At 43.3% G+C, this 20672-nt stretch overlaps 1 protein-coding gene across 3 annotated transcripts in view; it reads right to left on the reverse strand.

Annotated features, from left to right (window-relative positions):
* LOC148029163 (putative phosphopantothenoylcysteine decarboxylase) overlaps positions 1 to 16789 on the reverse strand; it is a 54788-nt gene extending 37999 nt beyond the window's left edge. For 2 of the 3 annotated variants that reach the window (XM_087688669.1, XM_087688666.1), the window contains exon 1: positions 16656 to 16789. Coding sequence is in view for 1 of the 3 variants with exons in the window: in XM_087688668.1 (XP_087544794.1) it covers positions 16213 to 16233 (21 nt within the window). In the remaining 2 variants the exon portion in view is untranslated. Of the gene's footprint in view, positions 1 to 16212; positions 16249 to 16655 lie in introns of those variants that run through there. The other variant, XM_087688668.1, reaches the window with a different exon arrangement.
* Positions 16790 to 20672: the final 3883 nt, after the last annotated feature.

The raw sequence follows: 20672 nt of genomic DNA on the forward strand, positions 1-20672 counted from the left end.
GCTGTCCATTGCTGTCTCCATTAGTTGGCACTTGATTTCTAGCCCTCTTCACGCAATTTGGAGCTAATTCCAGCCAAGCGATTGTTGTTCCTATGCAAACCTGTTGCCGTACAACCTACCACGTCATCACAACCCTCTGTTTACTTCCTGCACTCTGTCACCTAGCTGCTGCAAGTGCTAATTGGTAGTTTTCTGTCACTAGCTCCTACAAGTTGTCGCCAAGTTGTTCTACTTGCGTTTGGCAGTTTTCTCTCCTGCAGGCTATCACGCCTGCGTTTTTAGTCTTTCTCTCTCCTGTAGGCTGTCTTGCCTATGTTTTTAGTCTCTCTCACTTGCAGCCTACGTTTTTTGTCTTTCTCTCCTCACTGCTGTCTGCATCAAATCCAGCTTCTCACTATTGTGTTTGCTGGTATTCAACATCCAGAGGTTGCATTGCTGAGATTTGGGATCCGTTTGGAGTACGACACACTCTCCAGCTCATTATCCCTGCCCTAATCATTGAGATACAAGAGTTCAAGGTTCAATATTCATTCACTGCATAGTGTGTTTGCTGCATGAGCACCGTATATTCAGTAGTCATGTCACTTTATTCATTCATTGTGTTTTTTGTCTCTAAGTTAACCTAACCCTAACTGTGTTCTTTTATCATTCTGTGCTTTGTCATACGATTGCTGTTTATGTTTATGTTAGGATATTTATTTACATGTTATCAGAGCCTAGTACTCTCTGAGAAACCTAGGCCTTTGATTTGAAAGCTCTACACAAAAAGCAAGAACAACAGTAGGCTCAAATAACTTCGAACACAACAACACTGATTTAGTCTCCAGAATCAACTATGCCAAGAACCGAGCGAGAGTAGGTCAATCAACTTACTCCACAAAGTTTCGACATGGTGGAAGACACTTCTAATTACATGGAAGAAAAGCTAGACAAGCTGACCTCTCAAGAATACAAACTGATCATAGCTTATAGACAAAAGAAGATTGAGGAGCTCAATCAAAGGATTGCCCTTCAAGAAAAGCTTCTAAATAAATGTATGCATGAATTTCTTTCTTCAAATATTACGCGTAAATCTAATGATATTGCAGGGCTGTCGAGACCTCCTTCAAGGATGGGCCTCCCTCTTGAAAAACAAGACCCAGAGTATGTTCCCTTCTTTCATTCTCTTTCATCCACTCCGGTACACGATATTTTAGATTCGTCTTTTATTCCTTCTTCTTTTACCTCTTCTGTTTTGCAATATTCTGATAGAGATGTGGAAGAAAGAGTCTAGTCTGTTGATTACGGAAAAGATCCTCTTGAGGACTAATTCTTGTATGTTAACACACGTCGTGGGGATTATAAGAAAAACCTCGGTGCCTCTTCTTCTACCCTTCCTTCTTTTCAATCTACTTCACAAAATCAGAATGAATTTGGTGTTGCTTTTTCTTCATTGCATGGTGCATCATCATCTTCACACTTTCATTTCCAATCATTAAATGTTAAAAATTAACAAAATGCATCCGCACCTCAGAATCCACATTTTCAAAACTCACCCATCCCATCACATTCTTCCGTTGCTTCTCCACTTCCATTCACACCATTTACGTTTCCATTTCAAACACCTCATGTCGCACCGCACATCCATCAAGGGTTATGGAAACATAGACACATCCTTTAGGACCTCATCCTTCTGTCAGCCAAGTGGTATTCCACCTACTTCACATACATTTTTGGGATCATTGCAGCCTGGGTATCTCCCCCAGTCTCTCCCGAGTATGGATCAGTTGACTCCACAATTTGCCTCCATGGATTTACCTAGTGGACCTTCTAGTCATACTATTGTATCTCAGCCTCACTTTGGGCAAGGCTTCTGTGTCCCAGTGCCTTCACCTACATTGGCACCTTGTGGAAACATTCATGTTCCAGTACCTCCGCCTCAATTGGCACTCATTGGACACTCACAACCTACTTTTGCCTACCCATCTCTACCCCCTCCTACCTATCAGAGACATCCACCTCCACCATCTTACCTCCCACCATCTTATCCCCCACATCCATCTTACCCCACCTACCCGACACCTCATGGTTCTAGCTCCAAGAATGCATTTAATAAGCACGACTCATTTTAACGAGTCAAACTTTACCACTTGGTCGAACTTGATGAGGCATGTCCTTGACTCCCAGAACCTATGGGATCTTGTGCAAGGGTTGAAACCCCAACACGATCCCGCGCTTGTCCAATACAAGGTTGTCTACTCATGGAAGGCTAGAAATGCCTCCACTATTGTCGAGCTCATGCAAAGCTTATTGCTTGAGTTCATTCTCAACTTTAGCATTTTGACTTAGCATCTGAGCGATGGGCACACTTAACTGACTGCTATGCGGCTCAGGATAGAACCCGTTGTATCAATCTTGACTTTGAGCTCCAGCTTTTCAAAATCACTGACCGAAATGACTTGCTCCACTGCGGGGACTCCCAAGTCCTTTGACGATCAGGTCACATTGTTCCTAAATAAACTCCCCAAGAAATACTTCAATTTTGTGGAAGGTATAGTTTCAAAGCCTACCATGTCTACATTCTATGAATTTGAGTGTCAGCTGTTGTGTTACGCACAGTTATTCAATCAGTTTCATATGAATTTCTCTTCAGAGGGGGCTCTTGTTGCTCATTTTCAAAAAGGGCAACAAGGAAAGGGAAAACAAAATCAAATCTCTACTCAAAATCAAAATCAAAATCAAAATCAAAATCAAAAGCAAAATCAATCCGGGGAATCACAAGGAACATCTCAATCTCTCAAACCTAAGTAGTAGAATGTACCTAAAAAGAATAGGTATTGTCAAATTTGTCAGAAGGCTAGCCATTTTGACGACGAGTGTCGATCAAAAGCAAAAGGCACAGCACCAAAACCTAAGTCACAAATCCCCACCCCTCAATCGAGCAATCCCCAGCCAGGAAGGTAGGGTGATAGCAAGGGGCAATTTAAAGGTCAGACTCATATGTCACCGCTCAACCAGCTCAATCGACAAAGTTATCAACTCTAGAGGACTTGTCTGACTAGTCTGCAGAGGCCAACATTGCCTCCATAGAGACATCAGATGAGAGTCTTGTTCAAATCTATGAGTTGCCTCCTGACGAGATTAGCGCAAAGACCCACTCGTCACAACCGAGCACTTTAGCTCTTGTTTGGATTGTGGACAATGGAGCTACACATCATATGACTCCTATAGAGGACATTTTCTATTCTCAAACCCCTACAACCGAGCGAGCCACAAAACCATAGAGGTTAAAGGGTAAGCAAGATTAAGGTTAAAAAAAGTTGAAGAGAAGAAAAAACTCAACTTAAGGTGAACTTGTTATCTTTTCAGTAGCTTTGCCAGTTGAGGCGAGCAATCTTCTTTACAACGACCAGAGTCGGGGTCCTTGACTCTCAAACTGGTTTAGTGATTGCTCATAGTGAGGCACAACCTAATAGCCTATACCACATGACATATTTTCTAACCGAGCTGACAGTTCAGGGCTTGTGTTCCATAGCTTCCAAGCCTTAGCCACATCTTGAGAGCTGCGAACAATGAGCACCTTTGGCATTTTTGCTTAGGGCATCTTCGTTATAACTCTCTTTATGAGTTGTCACGCCGTGAACTGGTTGAGAGCCTTCCACATCTGAAGCTAGCTCGAGATGTCTGTAAAGCATGTCAACTCGGAAAGCGGCACCAGACCCAACTCCCTCAGCAAACCTCACATCGTGTTGAGGCGCCTCTCAGATTGATTCGTGTTGATCTTTGTGGGCCGACATCCATTGCCGCCTTGAGCAGCGTGCTATACTTCTATTTGATAGTAGATGATCATTCCAGATACATGTGGGTGTATTTTCTCAAGCATAAGTCACATGCTTTTACATATTTTTCTGCTAGGGTATTGCTAGTTCATCTCCCACGAGTTTTCCGAGTTTCTACAGAAGCAAGGCATCTCACGTTAGCTCACCTCTACCAACTCCCCTTCTCAAAATAGTCGTAGAGTATAGAAACCGGACAGTCATGGAAATGGCACGCTCTATGTTGTTCGCAGCAGAGCTCCCTAAGCGCCTTTGAGTCAAGGCTGTTAACACTTCGATGTACATCCTCAACTAATGCTGCCGATTGCAGCTCTTCCTCAAAAGACCCCGTATGATGCATTTTTTAGCTCCAGGCCTGTTATTTCCCACTTCAAAGTCTTCGGGTATCATGCGTATACAAACACGCCACAAGATAGGCAAACCTCGCTCCCGGAGCTAATCTCTTTTTTTTGTGGAATATTCCTCTAAAGCAAAAGCCTATCATTTATTTGATCCTCGAACAAACAAGGTAATCATTAGGCGGAATGTCGTCTTTGACGAGAGGGATATCATGCAATTCTCTACACTGGATTCCCATCTGATTCCTTCTTCCACATCATCACAGATCGTGTCTACTGAGCTTGGTCTACTTCTTGCTCGTAACATTTCCGTAGATTCTTCCGCTCCCAAGTCCTCTCCGCAAGATCGGTTACCTCGCTAGTACCAACAAACCATGCAGGATTCAAGGATCTTACCACAGGATTCCACTCCAAAGAAACCTAGAAGATTTGCCCGGCTTGCTCCTCGGGCATCATTTGCTTCACTATTTACAGCTGATTATATAGCGCATTCTGAGTCAGATACATGGCAGAAAGCTCTTCAGCACCCTCAATGGCAAGAGGCCATGAAAAAGAAGCTAGAGAGTATTGATTGAAATGAGACTTGGACATTGGTGGATCGTCTAAGCCAGAAGAAAGTCATCATGACAAAGTGGATTTTTAGGACCAAGCTAAAAGTTAATGGAACTTTAGACAAGTACAAGGTCCGCCTTGTAGTACAAGGGTTTCGACAAAAGCATGGCATTGATTATGAAGAGACCTTTACCCCTAATGCGCGGTTGACTTCCTTTCGATTGCCACTCGCGCTAGCCTCTCACCACGGTTGCCCGATACGTCAGATGGATGTCAAGAGTGCCTTCCTAAACGCTTACTTGGAGAAGGAAGTCTATGTGGAGCAGCCACCGGGTTTTCCTTCAGGGAACCCTAAGGATAAGGTATTCCGTTTGCATAAAGCTCTTTATGGGCTGAAGCAAGCGCCGCGGTCGTAGTTCCATAGGATGGATGAGTTCTTGCAGACTCACAGATACTGAAACCAGCCTTCCTTCTTGGATTGGGTGGTGATAACCTGATTTAAGAGTTAATTACAGCAATAAATAAATATACATAAAATGAAATACACACTTTACCATAACATTCTTGGACAGTAGACACCCTGTTGGCCCCAAAATTGGCGCCTCTTGCGGTATTTCTTTAGCTTTCATTCAATTGGAAGAAGTACAATTCGAGATTCTTCAATCTCCTCCTGCTAACTAATTGCTCTTGCTGTCATAAATGACCAGCAAGTCTTTTGGGTCATTTGCCCCTTGATTTACCCAGGACTTCTTCTCCAATTTGACCCTTGGCTGGCCAAATGCTGCCCCAAATCAATTTGGGATGACTGGCTCCTGATTCCCTTGATAATCTTCAATTATCAGCTGCTGATTTCAGTCCCTTGAGCCTTCAATCTCTGGCACGGATCCCAGGTGGCTGCTAAACCCTAATTTCTGCTGTAAATTAGGGTTTACTGCAGAAATTACAGATCAGCCCACCAAAAATTGTTGAGATCTCCTCCGAATGGCTAAGAATTGCTAAGAATGGCTGAGCATAGGCTGAAGAAAATGAGAGAATGCTGTAGAGAGAGAAAATTCTGAGATTTGTCGTGAAGAACTGATCAAAATCAGCTGCTGCCCTGTTGTACCAGCCCCAAACGGATGCACCAACAACAATAGGAGCATTAGAGACTGTGATCTTCAGAAGAAAGTGCATCAACAGCAATTGCCAGCTTCCCAAGGTCAAAAATATGCAATCTCCATCACCAAAATGGTCTCCAATGGCTGGGAAAGCAACAGTCCAACACCTCTTTCCAACAGCTCCAAAATGAAAAAACGAGATTTCCCTCTCCCTTCAGCCCTATTTAGCCTTTCCCCCACTTGCATGGGAAAGTTTTGCCAAGTGGCAGCTTTCTTAATCCATTTTCAGCAATTTCCAGCCATTTAATTAATTTTCAGAATTAATTCAACCCTTCATTCATGCCCAAAAAATTAAGGGCTGAAAATTAATTCAACCCTTAATCCACGCCCAGAAAATTGACCTTGCCCATCCAAAAATTAATTGGCTAGGCCATTTGCAACCCAAAGTGGTCCCATGCATTAATTGACCCTTGGACAAGCATTAAACTATTAATTAATACCAAGTCCCTAGTATCACCACTCACACTTAATGGCCAATTAATGGTCCTAGGGACAAACTGACACCAAAATAGAATCTAACAAGTGTAACTTGTTACAACTTTAACCTTTGACACCCACCTTTTTCACAAGGTCCTTGGGCCTTCAATTGTAAAAAAAGTAACTTGCACCTCACATGTGCAACACATGTGCATCTTTTAAGTGCACATTTGATTAATCCTTTAATCAAATGTCAATTAAACATAAGCAAAGCATCAAATTTTCACGTCCTCGTGACAGATACCATTCTACCCCTGATGACCCAAACTTATATATTCGATCTATTACAGAGGGGATTAGCTATATCCTGCTATACGTTGATAACTTACTCATCACAGGCTCAGATTCTGCTACCATAGCGGAAATCAAGGCTAAGCTTGAAGCTACATTTGAGATGACAGACCTTGGTTTGTTGTCCTATTTCTGGGAGATGGAGGTAATTCTTTTTGGGGGCTGTATTTTTGTGTCACAGCAGAAGTACGCCCTTCAGCTCGTGAAACAATACACTCTAGCCAATGGCCATGCCTCTTGATCCTACTAACCACTTGTCGAAGGATACCCTAGAATAGCCCTTCGATGAACATACCTATCATTCTGTTGTAGGAAAACTTCTTTGGTTAATTCACACTAGACCAAATTTAGCTTACTCAGTTAGCATACTCAGTCAGTATTTCACAGGATCTAGGATGTCACATTGGATTGCATGTCTTCGTGTGTTGCGTTATTTGCAGTGTACTTATTCTTATGGCTGACATATGGTTTTGATTTATGTTTGTAGGGGTACTTTGATTTTGTTTGGGTAGGAGATCCTGACACCCGACGTTCCCATGGAGGCTACCTCTTTACCTTGGGCACAGCTCCCATTTCTTGGTCCCAACCATAAGTAGGAGATGATAGCGGCTCCCACGACCGAGGCAAAGTACCGAGCTCTCTTTGATGGCACCGTCGAGGCCATCAATCTGAGGAGTTTACTAGCGGCGCTTCACTTTCCATGTGACTCTTCCACAGTTGTCTACTGCGACAACCCGAGTGCCATTGCCCTTGCGGGCAATCTGATCATTACACCACGGATACAACATGTGGGAATCCACTTCCACTTTTCCAAAGAGTAGGTTGAGCTAGACACTATTCGCCTAGAGTTTGTACCATCATCAGATAATATTGCAGATATCTTGGCCAAAGCGGTCAACCAGCCGGTTCTTCAATACCTGCTACCCAGGATCGGCTTGGATACAACCCTCCCACACTTCTTTAGCTTGACGGGAAGAGGGTGATTCCCTCTTGCTTTTCCTTCTAGTTTGAGAGGAGGCGGCTTCTACTCTTGATAGTGACAGTGATGATGCTTACAGTTTTTTTAGATAGTACATTCATTTATTCTTTTGTATTGTATCATGGACATTTGTAACTTCATCCACACTGTCAAGATGGCATGATTGTAAAAGGGCACTTGGACAAGTGAACAATTCCCCTGCATGGGCAATGTCCAAGTGGCACCGTTGCATAGCATATTGCATGAGCATAATATCTTGCATCTCCCTTTGCATTACCCCATGCATTGGCATTCTGTTCATGTAAACATACATCTGTACGCATTTATCCCTTTTCGATCGTTATGAGTGGTTGACTCTAGGATCCACCATATTCGTGGCATTGCACATTGCAGTCTCCAAGGCAATCTTTCCCAGCTTACTTGCTTCCTTTGCTTGTCTTGCTTGCTTGACATATTTGCTATACACACACCTTAGCCATTTTCTTCGTCGCCGACACCTAGTAATAGTAGAGATAGTAAGCTTGTCTTTTGAAGGTTTTGGGTTTAACCAACCCTTATCACTCTTCTGTTTGGGACACAGATACTCAATAGAAAAAAACGGATTTGAAACCCTCACTTAATGCTTAATCTATCAAACCTAAAAATCCCTCAAAAAAAAAACCCAAAAAAAAATTCCATAGATGGTTCCATCCAACCTTGTAGGGCTTGATAGGCCACTGGGCAACCAACGTGCACCCTTTGTCTAATGCCCTGTTCTCTCTCGGATAATTACTTGGGCTTGTTGAGAAACCCTTCACCAACAGTTTGCGTTTTTGTGTTTGTGCATTTAGGGTTTGTAACCCCAAAAAGCTCCATCCTAGACTGATTGTGTCTATTTATAGGCCACTCTCTCATTCATTCCTTACGAATGATTCATTCAGTCCATCACCTCTTCTCTCCAGCCTCTACTTGTCAGAGTGCAGCGGTGCGGAAGCGTAGGACTGAGAGAGAGAGAACGCAGAGAGAGAAGAGAGAGAGAGAGACAATGGACGATGAAGATCTGCTGTATAAAGAATGCTGAATACAAAGATATGCAGATATATACACGGGCGCAGTGCGCTGGACTGCGCGTCTCCACCTTGACGATGCAACCTGCTGTCCACCTCGAAGTCTGCTACAGTCTGCACTGTCTGCTGTCTGAAATCTGCGAACAGAGACGAAATCTGCGGGTGTCACCGGTCTGTAATCTGCGAGCAGAGAAGTGTACCAGATTGCTGAGAATGTCGGGTATAAATAGCCGAAAAACCGAGGGAAATAGGGCGCCAGAAATGGCCAGGCGGCTGCATTAAATGCAGCCGACTGGCTGCTGCAGGTCGGACTGCCACGTGGCAGTCCGACTGCCAGTCCGACTGCACCAGCCTGCTGCCCCTTATCAGGCTATGACCTGATCTCTAACACCCCCTCTCAGAGCCTGGGCAGGGCAGAAGCCTGAGGGATCTGGAATGTCTCCGAAGTAGAGCCTTCGTAAACAAATCCGCAAGATTGTCCTCCGTCTTGCAGTACTCCACAGTGATGGTCTCATCCAAAAGCTTTTCGCGGATGAAGTGGTACTGGATCTCGATGTGCTTCGTCCGAGCATGAAAAACAAGGTTCCTTGCCAAGGCAATGCAACTCTCATTGTCACATCGCAGCAATGTAGGACGAGTCTGGGGACACCCAAGCTCCTCCAATAATCTCCGAAGCCACACAACCTCGCATGTGGTGAAAGACGCGGCCCGATACTCCGCCTCAATAGACAAAAGGGCTACCGTGGGCTGCTTCTTGCTACTCCATGAAATAACACCTGCACCCAAAGTAAAACAATAACCTGTAGTAGACCGCCTGTGGTCCACGTCACCGGCCCAATCCGAGTCGCTCCAACCTGCAAGTACAAGATCTGACCCATCTGTCCCTGCGGGGTACTGAATCCCTAAATCAAACGTCCCCCTCAAATACCGAAGTATCCTCTGAGCAGCCTGCCAATGCACCGTCTTAGGTTCACTCATGAACCCTGCCAAGAGCCCAACAGCAAAACATAGATCAACCCTCGTGTTGAGAAGCCAAATCAAGGACCCAATCAACTGTCGATAGCGGGACGCATCCGCCAAAGGAGAAGCTGAATGGGAAGTGGCCTTCCAATTCGGATCCATAGGAGTAGAGAGGGCCCGACAATCCTCCATCTCAAAAGACACCAAGAGCTCCTGTACATATCTCTGTTGAGAGATAAAGATCCCCCTCTGAGACTGATAAATCTCATGGCCCAAAAAGAAATGGAGTAGACCCAAGTCCGTCATCTCGAACGTCCGATGTAAAGCTGACTTCGTCTCCTGGACCTGCTGTGCATCATCACCTGTGACAATCAAATCATCAACATATAAGACAAACAGCACACAACCATCCTTGGAAGTGTGTACATACAGCTACGGATCGGCCTTGGACCGCCGATATCTCAACTGAGATTGGAGGAATGAATCAATCTTCTCGTTCCACGCACGCGAAGCCTGCTTGAGGCCATACAAAGCCTTCTTCAACCTGTAGACTTTCCCATCTGAAGATCCAAAGCCAGGAGGCTGCTCAACATAGATCTCCTCCTTCAAATCACCATTAAGGAAGGCCGACTTCACATCCAACTGATAAACAGGCCATCGCCTATGGCCAGCCAAAGCAAGAACAGCTCTAATGGTCACCATACGAGCTGTGGGGGCAAAAGTGTCATGACAGTCAATCCCGGGGCGCTGTGCAAAACCTTTAGCAACAAGGCGAGCCTTGTGCTTATCCAAAGTACCATCGCTGAGATATTTGGTCTTGAAGACCCACTCGACTCCAATCACCTTCTTCTTCGGGGGGCGAGGCACGAGTGACCAAGTGCCATTCCTCTCAATAGCCTCCAACTCGGCTTTCATAGCTTTCTTCCATGGGGTGGACTGTAAAGCCTCCTTCACAGAGGTGGGCTCCCGATCCTACATAACACGGGTCATCAAACAATAGTTGGAGCAAACAAGCTCCGTAAAATGTGCCTAGTGCCTCCGTGACCGCCGCGGACCATTCTACGGTCCCCACTCCTCAGGAACCCCCTCGATCCCTGAATCACGGAGTGTGTCACGAGCCCAGCGAGGAGGAGGCCGAACTTCCCCTCATCGTTCTCCATCAGCAGAAGACTCTGGAATATCCACCGGCGGTAACTCCTCAGAGGTGTCCGATGGAACAGTAGACTCTGTGTCAGAAACAGAATCATAATCAAAAGACACGGGCTCCAGTGGAACTGTCGAAGGAGCCCAACTCTCCCCTGGATCTCCAAGAACGGAATGCTCCTCACCCGTTGAAGGAGCTGGAACCTCCACAAACCGCACATCACAGCTAGTGTATACATCCCGCTTGACGGGATCATACAGTCGGTAGCCTTGGGACTGGGAGCTGTAGCCAACAAATACCTGTTTTCAGGAAGCTGCTTCAAATTTATCACGGTGAGTCTTGGGGATGTGAACATAGGCATCACACCCAAAGACCCGAAAGTAAGAAACATCTGGCTTCGTCCCAAAATAAGCCTCAAATGGGGTCATCCCTTCCACGGCCAAAGTAGGGGATCGATTAAGGATGTGGACTGCAGTAGCTACAGCCTCGGCCCACAGAACCTGAGGGGTCTGTCGGTGCTCCATCATGGTGCGCGCCATCTCGATCAACCTACGGTTCTTCCGTTCAAGAATACCATTTTCTTGAGAAGTATTGGTATTGACAAACTCCTGGTGAATTCCTCCATCTGCACAAAACCGAGCAAACTCATTAGACACAAATTCACCTCCCTTGTCGGATCGCAAGGTCTTTAACTTCCGGCCTGATCGGTTCTCCTCAAAGAGAAGCCAATCCTTGAAGTGCGAGAAAGCTTCTGACTTTAGTGCCAAAAAGTAGGCCCAAGTCATCCTGCTGTAGTCATCCACGATCAACATGAAGTACGAGCTCCCACGCAGGGACTCATTCCTCATAGGGCCACATAGATCCGTAGATACTAGCTCCATCGGTGAAGTAGACCGCCCCAAAATGCATTAGCTTTACTTAAACAGCCCCAAAACATGCTTAATTAATGAATAAACCTTGTTTATTTAAAAGAAACGCGATCCTAGAGAGTTTCTTTGTCCCACACGCACAAACCCTTTTGGGAGGACCCAAACTTTCTATAAATACGTATGTTGCCCTCCATTCAAGCCCTTAATCTCGTTTTTGCAGATTTCAAATGTTTCAGTTTGTTGCCCACACCCCATTCGTGGAGGACATCTCAACCGAAGCTGTCCATTATTGTCTCCATCAATTGGCGCCTGATTTCTAGCCCTCTTCACGTCATCACAACCCTCCGTTTGCTTCCTGCAGGCTGTTGCCCAGCTGCTGTAGGTGTCAACTAGCAGTTTTCTCTCTCCTCCAGCAATCGCTAGCTTCTACAGCCTGTCGCTAAGCTGTTCTACCTACATTTGGCAGTTTTCTCTCTCTTGCAGGCTATCCCGTCTGCATTTTTAGTCTTTCACCCTACCTACATTTTTAGTCTTTCTCTCTTCTCACTGCCGTCTGCATCAGATCCAGCTTCTCGCTGTTGCGTTTGCTGATGTTCGATATCCAAAGGTTGCCGTGTTGTGATTCGGGATCCATTCAGAGTACAACACACTCTCTAACTCATTACCCCTACCCTAATCCTTGAGATACAAGAGTTCGAGGTTTAGTATTCATTCACTGCATAGTGTGTTTGCTGCATGAGCATCGTATATTCAGTAGTCATATCACTTCATTCATTCATTGTGTTCATTGTCTCTGAGTTACCCTAACCCTAATTGTATTCTTTTATCAACCTGTGTTTTGTCGTACGGTTTCTGTTTATGTTTCTGTGTTAGGGTATTTCTTCACAGAGGTTTGGCACAATGCTTTGCAAGCTGACCTTGATTCTATTAAGTAAAACTAAACTTGGAAACCGGTTTCACATCCAAAGAAGCAGAAGGTGATTGGTGTGAAGTGAATCTGTAAGACCAAGTATCTTGCAAATGCATCCTTGGACAAGCATAAAACACGCCTTGTTGCCAAGGGATTTACCCAACACACAAGGTTAAATTACTCAAAGACCTTTGCACCTACTGCCCAGATGTTCACTATTCGGGCTATTTTGGCCCTTGTAGCTCATCACCATTAGGCCTATTTTCCAAATAGACATCAAGTTTGCCTCTTTAAATAGTGTCCTAGAGGAGGAGATTTATGTTTCACAACCTCCTAGTTTTCTTATACAAGAGAAGGAAAACCATGTTTACGGATTGCAAAAGGCCCTCTATGGCCTAAAGCAAGCTCCTAGGATTTGGTACCAAAGGATTAATCAATTCTTCTTACAAAGTGGCTTCCATCAATTAAATCATGACCCAACCTTCACAATAAGGTTGAGGGTAACATGTACGTCTTGGTCATTTTGTATGTTGATGATCTTATTATCATAAGGAATGACTCACAGGAGGTTGATTGAACTCAAGAGATACTGCAACAAAAGTTCAACATCACGAATCTTGAAGTTTTATCAAAGTTTTGCATGGCAGAGTATCGCCCTATTTCTTGCCCCATGGACCCAAAGTCCAAGTTATCAGCTGCTAGAGATTTCCTTCCAAATGCTACTTGTTACATATGTCTTCTTGGTTCCTTGATCTAGATTATACACTCGCAGCTAGATATTCTCTTTGTGGTGACATTGTTGTCTTCTTTCATAAAGACTCCTACTTAGACTCACTAGAGAGCCACTTTGTGTGTTCTACACTATTTACAGGGGACTTGATCCTACGGGATCATGTGTGGAGAGGGGAACACCCTTACCGGTTGGAGTGACTCAAATTGGGTAAGTGATGTGGATTCAAGACAATCACTATAAGTTATACTTCATCCCTTGGATGAAGAGCTATCTCATGGAGTAGCAACAAGCAACCTACTATGGCACTTTCTTCTACAAAGGCTAAGTACCATCCCTTTGTTCTACAACTATGAAGGCAATTTGACTTTGTCAAATGTTGGCAAAGATTGGCTTTCCCTAGATAGGACCCACTCCACTGCATGTGAAAAACAAAAGTGCCCTAGCTGTGGCCAAGAACCCTGTGTTTGATGCCACATGAAGCACAATTGAGATTCAATATTATTATGTACAAGAGCAAATCATGGATTGAGAATTAGAATTGGCCTACTGTCCCACAACAAGCAATGCAACAGATCTCTTTACAAAGCCTTTGCCTAAGGCTTCTATGCTTCATCACATGAAATTGTTGGGTCTTCAAACGCTCTTAGGACCTGAGAGGGGATGTTAGCCTACCTATTTTATGTATATTAGTCCAACATCCCTTGATTGTGCTCTCTGTCAAAGTCTGATAGAGACAGTACAGCTCTAACTATATTTTCTTCCAATTTTGTGTGTATTTCTTCCACCTATGCGCATAGTTAGTGTACATTTCCCGTGTTTGCCAATTAATGCTGCCCTGCCACTCAACAATTCTACTCCAAGATGCTCTAATTTTTCCCAAAGTGGCCACATCAACATTTTTTCATATTATTTTATTGCTACTAATTGCATTAAATGGAATCGGACAGATCAAACAACTAGTTTGGCTAGATTCGGCCATTTATAGCTAATCACTTGGCTATGGCACATCATTCTCTCTTCTACAAGTTGTTGACCACACTCAATCTCCAACATACTCTCCATCTCTGGTGCTACCATTGTCTTCAGCCTAATTTGGTATCCTCACTGACGTTGTGGGCTGCATACAAGGACTGATCACTCCATTTCCTTTCACTTATATTTCATTTCAAATTCATTGTAGATTATCACTCCACTCTCTTCTCTTCTATTGTCTCTCTCTTTTCCCTTCTCTCCATGTTCATGTTCCTCTTTCATTGTGCACTCTCGCAATGACATGTGCCATCACATGTGTGCTTTGAAGGGTATAGCTTATGTCTTGAGTTATGGATTTCATTGCCTATTCACTCATTCTTTGAGTTCTTGTGTTCTTTCTTTCATTGTCCACACTTCTCAATGTTCAATAGTTGTGTTCTTCCACTTCCATCGCTTTACTCATTCTCACATCCAGCTCATTTGAATCATTCTCTACAATTCCTATATTTCCTTCTCTTGTGTTGTTTGCACATTCTTTTGCACCTCCATTTCCATCAAACTAATAGTTGGACCATCCACCCTTTCGATGCAACTAAGGAATCTTATCATCCAAAGTTTCAACAATCTTATTTCCAAACATTCAAATTGAAATATATGAGGTCACGCTCTAATGAATAACTAGTTGGGGCTGCCTTATTATATGCTTTCAAGGAAAGAATATGGCATTGCTCAAGGCACAACTACTAATGTCATGAGCTTATGACCATGTAAGAGTTGACATGGTGGAGAAAGCTAAGTTATGTAGCAAAGGGGCTATACCATCAATGTGGGAAAAGAGGCTTAGTTGCAACCCTTAAAATACATGTAGAGGAAGTTAGAAGAGGCATCATTTTGACCTAGCATCATTGTGATGGTGCATTCAACATGGCAAAGATGGTTTGGGACATTGGCGATTCCCTCATTATTTTCCCTATTCTCAAAGAATCAAATCTACGAGCAGCCTTGCTTAAGTATTTGAAGAGTGCAATACTTTTCACATTTTGGATAAGTATGTGAGTGTTTCAGCATGTGACCCACTTTATAAACACTCACCAAAGGTGTGTGAGATAGGGGAACTCGTGTTAGCATGGAAACAAAAGCTTTTGAGGATGAGGAGTGAGGACATGAGGCAATAAGCGAATCTGCATAGAGAGCGAAGGCAAAAGTACCATCAAAGCCCTTGAGCATTGTCATTGAACACGAAGCATTGTCATAAGGGACCTAGATATAAGGAAATTGGCCCACACCAACCTGGGCCCAAAGTGGCCGCCCCCAAAAAAGTGTTACAAAATCTAACCATCCCTACATGTGGACAAAGCTCTTAACATCTCCCTCTAACCAAGTGTAGGTCTCACTGAAAATAGCCTTACTGCTAACACTCTCTTGCATCTTAAATCGTTTCTACAAACACTGAAACTAAAGTAAAAGCATGGACATCATATCAAGATTGTCCACCTAATGTTGCCTTGTTATTAGCGTATGGCACATAATATTAATGGGTACAAGAAAAGCATACCTCCTTCAAGGAGAGTACTGCATATGCAAAATGGCCAAATATATCAAGCAAAGTCAAAGTAGAAAGGAATAGAGGCTCATCCTGAACAAAAATGCCCGATGACCAAGTCATTTTCATCAGCTCCAATCTCTAGCCCTAGGAAAATAAGAGGTCCAAATTTAACACCGTGCTGCAGATTGCATGCAACAACTATAAGAGTAGGACAACCGGAGCTCTTTGACTGTCAAGTAAAGGGGGACTGCCTTAGGAGGTGGTTTAGTACTTAAGCATGCGATAATTCCTCCAAAGTCATTCCGCAGAAATATTTGTTGCTGAGGGCCAACTTCACCTGGGTATTTCTCGTGCTTACTGTGGAGGTGGCTATGATGGCGGCTATGGTGCTCCAGCTTGTGAAGGAGTACGAAGGGCTAGTACCTCAGGCTCGGGTGAGGCCATTGCATTTGCCCATTACCAACACGGATATCACTTTGCTTCCGATCCATCACACTTAGGGGGCTCCCAGTCTGTGCAGCTTCAATATAAAATCATTTCTCGAGACGGATGGGAAAATTCCAAAGGTGGACCCTCTCGACACACAAACATATACAGGCGGGAACAACTCAAGAAGAGCATCACTCTTCACGGCATCTCTGTTTAGATGTGCGGGGCCATATTCTGAGGTTAGCTGGAACAGGTTAAAACAGAAAGTATGGCAGGTTGAACCTCTGAGGTGGAAACAAGTATCTCCCGAAATTGAAAGACTCTGGAATTCTTTTCTATGATCGGTGGTCGGATCGCATGGAGACCACTAAAATACAAGCTGTGAGCAGGTGAAGATTATTCAGAAAAACGAGGTCGACGCTGAAGAAGGAGCATACCTGATGAAGGAACAAACCAGCAGACACAAGCTGCTCAGCAGCAGGCGCACTAGCCTAATATTTGAATTTGAAACCCAGAACCAGCCTGCCAGTGCCCCCCAACATAAAAAGGAACAAGTATATCTAAGGCCGGTTGAAATTTCGATTGCTATTTATTGGCTTTAAAGTTTATGCTATTCTAACTTATTACTCTTGCTCTTGTTTTTACCTCTCCGTGTCCTTTCAAATATCTATACGTCAAAATAACGTGTTGCCTTGCCAATAGGGCTCTAGCTCAAGTGGATGTGTACATCACTGCAGCTTGCACGAGTTCGAACCTCGAGTACACCTTTGAGGCATCTTTCAAATTTCAAGCCTTTCTCCAGAAACAAAACAGAGTTCAGTTGTCCTATTAACATCCCAGTGACGTAAAGAAAATAAGGTGATGAAATCATAAGAGCTTGCTTTTGAAGTGGCTTTAGGTTGCAAGGCTTAACTTCTAAGGAATGAAATTTGGAACAAGCTTTATGATAGACAAACAGTAAGTTGGATGTGTCTTAGGTTTTAAGGCAAATTGCACAATGGCCTACAAAATCGGTGTACCACAATGTAAATGTATGAGGCATATTATATGTTGGCCATGTAGACTCTCTCTCTCTCTCTCTGTGCGTGTCTGTACATTTGATTCAATCTTGCCCTCTACTCCTAACCCTGCCCTACCATTAACCCTCCTACCCCTCCTCCTCTAGTCCTACCTCCCACCATGCTTGCACCATGCGCCATGTACCTCCCACCCTGCCCTATAATTTTTGTCCTATCCTACTTGTAACTCTCTCACCCCTGCCCCTGTCCTCTTGCCTTCTAACCCCGACCCCACTTTAATCCTATAACCCCTCCAACCCACCTAGACCTTGTAACTCTCCTACCCCACCCTACTTTTACCCCAACTTATAGACCATTCCACCATGCCACTACCTACAATCCTAATCTTAGCCTTTTTTACCATCATGTAGGGTATATCTAAGGCAGACCCCAAGGGGGCAAGGGGAACCCCTTGTGGATCTATCAAACCTGGCAACTTTCTCTTTAGGTCTCACTAGTAATACAGATGGAGAGAAGAATACACTTGTCACAGCAGTTAGTCTACAAATACCTTCTATTCCCCCACCAATAGCAAAGTTTTTCCATGAGAGTCTTATCACTTGCAAAAGTTGAAAAAAGTTCAAGGGGAGTTGGCAATAATGAAACCACAAATGATCAAGAAGGAGGAACATATCAAAGAACTACAAGAACATCTACAAGGCATGAAGAATGAGCAAGCAAAAGCAAAGGAAGAGCTAATAACAAAGTCATTACAAGCAGAATTGGCCAACCAAATACAAAAGGTGAATTCATCTGACTCAACACATTCTTGTGAAGAGGCGATGTTAGTAATTAAGGAGAATGAGAAGTTTGAAAGTAATAGAGATAAATAAGGACTGGTGGTCTCCCCCATGGATGGTGTAGGGAGAAGATGGAAAGTAATAAAGATAGATAGATATTCTTGCCCCATAACTTAAACAAGATTTTATTCTAAAAATAGATGTTCTATTAGCGCAATCAAACAAGGTTGTTCCTTTCATAGATATGGGAGAGCCCATCAACATTATCTCAAAAGGCACACAAGCAAAAGTCTCTTACATGGATGTGACAAAGAAGGTAGATGTGATGAAGCAGACTTACTCCCTACAAGGGACAAGGTAGGTCTGATAAAGCAAACTTAGCCTCTAGAAGGGAGAAAAGTATATATAGTAGACAAGTTAACCCACTACAACTTAGAAATGGACCAATAGAACTAGCCAAAGTTAGAGAGTCATGAACAAATGGTAAGTGAGGAGTGTATCAAGGAGGAAAGGTAGTCATCAAGAAGTTCTGCACCCAACTTTCCCAAAAATAAATGTACATTCTAATGGGATTTAGCTACCTCTATTTTTGTAATGAAGCTTAATGTTGTAATTAAAGGTCTTATGAGTCCTAAGAGTTTGTGAAGGGACTGAGCTTTGAAGTGGAAGCATGGAGTGGAAGCAAGACCTATGGTGGAAGGAGCAAGAGCAAGAGAGAGACACACACAAGATGTGGAAACTCCAACAGTCACAATGTGTGACTAGCCTTCCCTTTATTCAAATGTCACTAAAAGAATAAAAAATAAAGTGACAGTGATAAGCGGTTGCTACTTGCAATGTATAGGTGTGCAGGTGGATATGCGGATATCATATCATATGAACAAAAGTCGAATGCCACATCAGCAAATAAAGTTTCAAAACATCATGTGGAAGGCATCTATACATCCAAGATCTAAGTAGCATATATTCGGGAGCATCCAAGTCAAGATAGTTGACAAAGCATGCATTGTAGCATCCGAGGCAATGAGTAACATGCCAATGTCATTGTCCAAAGCTCCAAAATAACTAAGTACAAGTCAAGACAAAGCCCAAATGTTCGTCATACATAGCCAAGACATATAGCATCAATATTAGACATCTAACATCCAAGTGCATAGTCTAAGTATCATCCAAGGATAATAGACATAAATTGTCTCAAGTGGATGCCTGTTGTAGCAAATGACAGACAATGGCAATCAAAATGAGCTTCAATCGCTGTTCAAATGCATTTTGAAACCATGACAAAGCATGTCACATCATCCATAAGCATCAGTACATCCCTCGAATAATCGGTAACCACACAAGGGAGCAACAGGCATATGCTTTCACTAATAAAATAAGCTTCAACCCTATTATAAACAACATCAAATCTCTATCTAGATTGAGCAAATGAAGTGCTCTAAGTAGCCCAAAATGATCTCTAGTGCATTGACATAACATCCACAAGTGATTCGATACCAATGGACATCAATAGATGCATCATATCAGCATGTAGAGGCACTGTAGAACTCAAGGCAAGCTATCCCAAAATTGTGAACATCAATGAGAGTGAATGTAGAGCTCAAGATCGATGCCCAATGCCAAATACAAGTGATGGGAGGTGTTTCCAATTATCACCATAGCTGCCAAGAGTGCTAGGAGCCTTTTAGAGGTTGGAGGAGTAGTTGAACTAATCTAGGGAGATCAAGCTAGGAACAGCTGCAAATCACACAACCTATCCTGGGGGTGTTTTAGGTTGTGTTGAGGCAAATGAGGGCCAAGGCAAGCTCCAAGGGTTTCCAAGGAAGGCTTGGAAGAGGCCAATGCAACTGGAAGTAACATGGAAAACACGGAGTATCAAAAGCATACCTTCAAATGACAAGCCATGGTTGCCGATGAAGAAACCTTCGAATGCAAGCTGAGGCAATGGACCGAGCTTAAGCTCGTGGAGAAGAAAGCTCTAATACCAATTGAAGGGAGTGAGCCTTGAAGTGGAAGCGCGGAGCAGAAGCAAGAGCTATGGTGGAATGAGAGAGAGAGAGAGAGAGAGAGAGAGAGAGAGAGATACATATATATATATATATATATATATATATATATATATATATATATATATATATATATATATATATATATATATATATATATATAAGATGTGAGAACTCCAACAGTCACAATGTATGACTGGCCTTCCCTTTATTCAAATGTCATTGAAATAATAAAGAATAGAGTGATAATGATGGGCACCTGCCACCTGCAGTGTATAGGTGTGTGGGTACTATCAATATAACTGATACATGGGGACAGCTAGACGCAGGTGCCTTTACCCCCCAACAATTTAGAGTTTATTCTATTTCACTTATTTTTATTTTTTTCATTTTATGTACCTTCATGGCACTAATACTGAAGTGGAATGTAATGAATCATTTTATCTATCCTATAGGTCAATTTTGGTCTCCAAAGGACATTAGTAGATCTCTCTCTCTCTCTCTCTCTCTCTCTCTCTCTCTCTCTCTCTCTCTCTCTCTCTCTCTCTCTCTCTCTCTCTCTCTCTCTCTCTCCCCCCCCCACACACACACACACACACATTAAAACTACTTGTTAGTATTAGTATTAATTATTCAATTATTAATTAGTT

This window comes from Lygodium microphyllum, chromosome 11 (assembly GCF_053477565.2).
Source record: "Lygodium microphyllum isolate KBCC chromosome 11, Lygodium_microphyllum_v1.1.10, whole genome shotgun sequence".
NCBI classification, from domain to species: Eukaryota; Viridiplantae; Streptophyta; class Polypodiopsida; order Schizaeales; family Lygodiaceae; genus Lygodium; species Lygodium microphyllum.